Source organism: Trifolium pratense, linkage group LG1 (assembly GCF_020283565.1).
Source record: "Trifolium pratense cultivar HEN17-A07 linkage group LG1, ARS_RC_1.1, whole genome shotgun sequence".
NCBI lineage: Eukaryota > Viridiplantae > Streptophyta > Magnoliopsida > Fabales > Fabaceae > Trifolium > Trifolium pratense.
This window is the reverse complement of record NC_060059.1, coordinates 33,336,259-33,342,320: the sequence shown is the minus strand read 5'-3', so window position 1 is coordinate 33,342,320 and position 6,062 is coordinate 33,336,259. Positions and strand designations below refer to the sequence as shown.

Here is a 6,062-nt window from a genome sequence, read left to right as displayed (position 1 = left end):
GACTAAATTGACCGGTTATAATAAAAATAAAAACAAAAAATCAAAGAAACAATTTGTTTTTTCTCAATATTCATAGATATTTTGCAAATATGAGAACAACTTTTTGAGAAAAATTAAAAGAACAATTTATCTTCATTTGATCATATTAAAAATGACAAAAAGTCCCATAAAATCCTATTTTAAATTAAAAAAAAAATGATGCCCTAAATTTAGCAATAACGGACTAAGAGGGTCAACTACCCAGCTAATGTTCATACGTAAATATCGTTACTGTATAACTAGATTTCATTGTGAAAAACCTATTACTAGATATTTCATGAACATAGTTCAGTTGATAGGAACATTGCTTATAATATGCAGGGAGCGACGTTCGAACAATGTTACTCCAACTTATTATAGAAAAAAAATATGAAAAAAAAGAAATCTCCTTTCTACTCCTCTACACCTTTAATTGTTTCTATACATTAGAAATTTGTAAAAAAAAAATTACAAATAAGAACAAAACTCTAATACAAATTAAATATTTGGGGTCAAATAGTGAAAAAAAAAATGATGAACCCCCTATTGAGTTATCACTAATTCACCATTATATGTGAATTCATAAACTCATCTATGCACTTTACATAACTATTATGATTCTTTATACAAATACATTAATTGAAAGAAATTAAACTTTATTATAATTAAAAAGAACTTGCTTCTTCAATGCTTGTTGAAGTTATCTCAGATTTCTCATTAACAACAGAAGGATCCCATTTTTCCCATTCTATAACCTCTCTACCATATCTAAGAGCATCATCGATCGTATCCGGTTCCAATCCAGTAACCAAAGAAACGAATAAATTTCTTTCGGTAAGCGAATGGAACAATCTCTTAAACTTGATAGCAATATATTGAAAAGCACTTTGTGCTAATGAAGGCATAGTTCCATTGTTAGCACCTTTTTTTGTATTGTTACTTATAACTGGATTGAAGTCGTAAAACCATTCACACGTTTTTAGAGGAACATGTTCGATCTTTTCCTCAAGAAGATCGAATTTGGTTAGTATTAAAACGAATTTCTTATTCTTGAAATTTGGATGAGCAATGATGTTTTCAAATAGGTTTTTTGATACCAACATTTTGTTTGTAAAAACTCCGTTGTCGTTAACAACGTACTCATCATATTCGCTTAAGGAGACACAGAACAAAACAACGTCAGTGTCTTCGAACATGTTCAACCACTTGCAGTTTTCTCCAAGGCTTTTAGGATGTACTCTTGTTAGTTGGTATCTGTAAGGGGAAATAAATAAATCCGGCTTAGAACATGTAAACCCGGCTTTAAAGAAAATAGATTAATATAAGCACAAAAAACAAAAACAGTTAATCAAAGAGTTAAGCTAATTGTGTGTGCTTACGTCTCTGACATCAGAGTAACTGCTATATAGTTTTCTATTAGGCAGTGTATAATTTTACATATCACAAACCTATTTCGCTACTTACCAGTGTGAATATGAGCCATATTGGACAAAATAAGCTCACAAACGATAGTACATCACAAGAACACAAACGATTAATTACGATTTACGAGTTCAGTAGATTGTTGTGCAGTTGTATCACAATTCTTGATATCAATGTTTTATTATTGTGATTGCTGATGCAACAGCCTAAGTTTGTGGTAGCGTTGGACCGCGGAAACATCAAAAACCATGATGTCGCGGCCTAAACCACAGTTGCGAGTATTTTCTAAAAACACTAATCTACACCAAAATATGAATCCATTATCCAAGAGCTTATGAAAAACTACATGAAATGACAAAACTGACCTGAGAGAAGAATCATGTTGATACGCAAGAGGCAAACAATCCTCTCTGCTTGACTTTGGAAATGAAAATTCCATCGATGTGAGACTGTTGGATAATGATATCCCTTCAGCATACAAAATGTCCATATCAGAGGGTTGATAATCTACCTTAGAAATTTCAATAGCCTGCATCCAAAGAGATATATTATTCAGATATATTGAACAAAGGAGTATCAATGATATGGAATAATCATATGTGAAGTATATCCTTACCCTATCTAGAAAATAGTTAGCACTTCTAGGTAGCATTTTTAGTTCATTTCTTCTGTTATATGTCGCTTGAATGGCCTCGTCCCTCCACAAATCCTCCACCATTGGCCCATATTCACGTATAGCAGCCGGAAATATTGCCTCCATGTTACCTGACAACATGCATTTCAGTAACCAATCTGAGAAACCTTTCAGTCTTGGACCGATTGAATAGGGTGTTGTATCAACATTTTCACTAGAATCTCCGGCTGCAAAAACAGGTTCTTCTGTCAGGAAAGTTGACTAGAAAGTAATGAATAATTATAGAATCTACTGGTATGAACACTTGTGAGACTATTTGGAGAAAAAAAACTTACCAGATGAAGTGGATTCATCGGAAGGCAATCTTTTCCTATTATCGAGCAAACTCTCATCTTCAAAATCTTCGCGCCCTTCCAGAAGTATACCAAGGTAGGTAAACAGGTTGCTTTGAATCACCAACTTGATATTTTGAAGCTCATTTTCAGAGAAAGGTGCGTTATAAAGAAGCTTGGCCTAAGACAAAAGATTCGATATTTAGTAACGCAAAATGAAGGCATGAATTGAAGAGGAAATAAATTCTCGGGAAGTAACCAACCTGTTTAAATATAGTACATGATCCAGAATTGACACAACCGACAAGTAGAAATTTTTGAATTGTTTTCTTATGAATGCTGAGATTGTTAACTGTATCACCTTCATCGGCAAGAGTCACAGATTTTGAAGGTACTGGTAGTGACAGAATAGCACAAGCAACCTTTGTTCCGGCCTACAAAAAGAAAAATTTTAGAACAGAAACTACAGTTCAAAAGAAAGCAGATACGGAAAATGAAAACAAAGAAACGATATTTGATCATGGAGTTTGGTAAATTGTGCCTACATCTCTGATTGCAGAGCGGCTGCAGTACCTTTCTATTAGTCAAACTTAGGGTTTAGAGAATGCCACTTGTCTCTAAATACTAAGGTCTATAGCTAATGATGACCCGTTATCACAATAAAAACCAAACAAAAAGAAAACAAGCACCACAACAATGATCACCTTGCCCCATATACAGCCCCTATCGGTCTTCTGTCCTTCTTCGCTGATTGATCCATTAGCAGTCAACCAAAAGTTAGGAGTTCCTTCACATGGTACTCCTGCTAACTGAAAACAACCAATGTTAATAACATTATTGGTCTAACTTTAACAGTCTCAAGACGAAGGAAAAAAAAAGGGCAGTGTATAACACAACAACCTTTAGTATCAGTAGCTCTCTTCTCGTAATCTCGCGATCATTTATCGTTACATGTGTGTTTCCGTTGCTTGCGTTTTTATTCAAGCGACCACCAATATCCAACCGTGGACTGATGATTTCACAAGGTGGTTGACCTTTCTGTATAATCAAGAAATACATCATTAGGATAAACAGTTTAATTAAGTGTTTATTTAATAAACAATTTTCATATAAGAGCTTATGAATACTGCGCTTCTACAATCAAAGCAGAATAAGGATAAACTTTGCATATAGTCTTTATAAACTACTTCCACAAACTATCTTAGAAAGCCTATCAGAATACATTAAAAGGAAACATCAGTCTCCCTCTGGTCTATAAGCAAAGTTTTTTTTTTAGGTTCATTGAATAACTGATATGGACCAGATACACCAGTTATTCAATGAACCTGAAAGAATGGACTAATGGACCAGATACACCAGTTATTCAATGAACCTGAAAAAATGGACTAATGGACCAGATACACCAGTTATTCAATGAACCTGGAAAAAGAATCTTTGCTTATATATAAGATCGGAGGGAGTAAGATACTAAATCCTAGAGGTACTAAGAAGTGAATCTTCTCATGTTAATCAATAATCATACTAAAATTCATAGGAAAATTTCATGTCTATATGTTCATGTGTTCAATTTATCATATAAAGAGAGAGATAAATACAAAATATTGGTATAAAATTTTAACATTAAGAAGATACATTACACTAGAGTATTTAATTGAGTTAGAATTTTCACCTTTCCCCAAAATCCAGAAGATTTATCATACCAATAAGCTCCCGGTTTAAGCTCTTTTGGTGGATTTTTACAGTTAAGCAACAACTTAAGCTCTTCTTTATTAAGTGATTGCAAGTTAACTTCAACAAGCTTAGGCTCTATTTGATTAGCTTCACATAACCTTTCAACTTTCATAACTTGATCCACAATTAACTCAGAAAGCAACTGTTTCATCATCCTCGAACATTTTCCAAGATTCCTTCTTTTGTTCTCATCAATTCCATAACCAATGCAACCAATACATTTCCTTCCTTCGGGCATAGATCCCATTGCTCTTATCACACAGTTTCTACAATACTTTGCACTACAAACAATACAAACCTCTCTCTCAGTTAAACTATTCCCTTTAAGACACTTATAACAAGACCCTTTTTTTCCTGGTCTAATTGCATGTGGCTTCAAAGATACACAATCAAAAAGCTTGCCACTTTCGGCGTAATTTGATTCCGGGTCGCGGAATGTAACCGCGGAAGGTTGTTTAACATGTTTTGTTCTAACTGTTTCATCCTCTTCAGATTCTTCACTGATTGAACAAATCTCACAAGAACCAGACAATAAACTTGATTCTGACTCTATTGTATCAGAATTTTTAGGAACATCATCAACAACTTCACATGATGTCAAATCAACATCAACACCAACATTAACATCAACATTAACATTAACATCAGTTTTTGATGTTTCAACTTCAACTACATGATGAGATTCTAAATTTGGATAAACAGTAGAATCTGAAGTGGGTTTTTTGTGTTTATTCTGCTTATTTTTGTGATGAAGTTTACCAAGAGGTTGAATAACAGGAACATTGAAATCATGAGTTTTTTGAGCTATGGATGCAATTGGGATTTGATCAATTTTGAAAGTAGGGATTTCAGGGATTGAATGATTAAGAGGAGGACCAGTGTAAACAACAGCAAAAGAATATTCATAATTGCTACTACTAATGCTATTGCTAAGTTCTGTTTCCTCCATTGAAGCAACAGAAGAAGTTCTTAACTTTCTTAGAAAAGACACCATTTTTATCAAAATTAGAAACAAACCCAAATTAGGAATCAGTAATTCACTTCAAAAAAACACTTTTTTGAGTAAACCCATGTTGTAAAAGAGGAATCTTTAATACCCCATGTGTTCAAAAACAACAAAAAAACCAAATTTTCAAAACCAAAAGCAATGTTGGATTGAAGTGAAGAAGAGGAAGGATTAAGGAAGTTGACCAAAGGGGAGGGGTTTAGAGGAAATTAAGGTAGATTGTTTAAGTAGTTGGAAGTGTACCAAACGTTTTAAAGTGGAAAGTAGGAGGAAAATGCATAGTGATTGTAGTAGAAAGTTTCAAATTAGCGTGTGTTTCAATTTCTAGTTGAAAAATTGGTGAGACATGTGATGGAATAGATCCATTCTCAAACGTGTATTTGGTTTGGTTTGTTTTCTTTGCAACAGCGGGATTTAGATCCACTGATAGAATAGATCCATACAGTTTTCCACTATTTTATATCACAATCATTGATTTTAGTTTGGACGACTGTGATCAATATGTCATCAATACATCTTATCCATTGAATTAGATCGGACGATTGATATAATTAGCGTGTCAACGCAGTTACTGCACTTAACCTTTTCCCACAATGGGGATAATAGTTTGGTGTGCTACATTTTTAAACAAGGATTTTGATTAAATATGAGTCTTTTCTAACTTAATTAAGATCATACGTTCGATTTCTGGTTTAAACATACAACATCATTAAATTCTTTAGGAAGAGTTTGCGCATAGAGGATACTTAATTTATCCAATTGTTTTTTTATTAGATGGATTTACAGGTTTCTCAATCGTCTGATCAAGAACAAATTTTATAATTTATTAGGTCGATCTTAATTGAACGGAGATGATGTGTGTGAATGTATGGAGTTACATTTATGTGATTATACACAATATGGAGTCTTACGAACACTT

The 6,062-nt window shown here is 33.5% G+C and overlaps 1 protein-coding gene across 2 annotated transcripts; it reads right to left on the bottom strand.

Annotated features, from left to right (window-relative positions):
* Positions 1–409: 409 nt before the first annotated feature.
* On the bottom strand, positions 410–5,517 carry LOC123902613 (extra-large guanine nucleotide-binding protein 1-like). Of its 2 annotated transcripts, XM_045952391.1 has the most exons (8): positions 4,076–5,517; positions 3,307–3,444; positions 3,111–3,215; positions 2,670–2,840; positions 2,410–2,587; positions 2,057–2,301; positions 1,806–1,969; positions 410–1,272 (listed from the first exon to the last, which is right to left on the bottom strand). In XM_045952391.1, exons 1-8 carry the CDS (start codon positions 5,129–5,131, stop codon positions 684–686), a joined length of 2,646 nt encoding a protein of 881 aa, XP_045808347.1. In that variant the 5' UTR covers positions 5,132–5,517; the 3' UTR covers positions 410–683. The 2 variants fall into 2 exon arrangements, with proteins under 2 accessions (XP_045808347.1, XP_045808339.1); XM_045952383.1 differs by having other exon boundaries at positions 1,806–2,301; positions 4,076–5,477.
* Positions 5,518–6,062: the final 545 nt, after the last annotated feature.

Coding starts and splice junctions, on each gene's coding strand:
- LOC123902613 (XM_045952383.1), bottom strand. CDS start 5,131: ATGGTGTCTTTTCTAAGAAAGTTAAGAACTTCTTCTGTTGCTTCAATG. Junction 2,588..2,669: donor CATGTACTATATTTAAACAG/GTTGGTTACTTC, acceptor CTTTTGTCTTAG/GCCAAGCTTCTTTATAACGC. Junction 1,273..1,805: donor CAACATGATTCTTCTCTCAG/GTCAGTTTTGTC, acceptor TTCCCCTTACAG/ATACCAACTAACAAGAGTAC.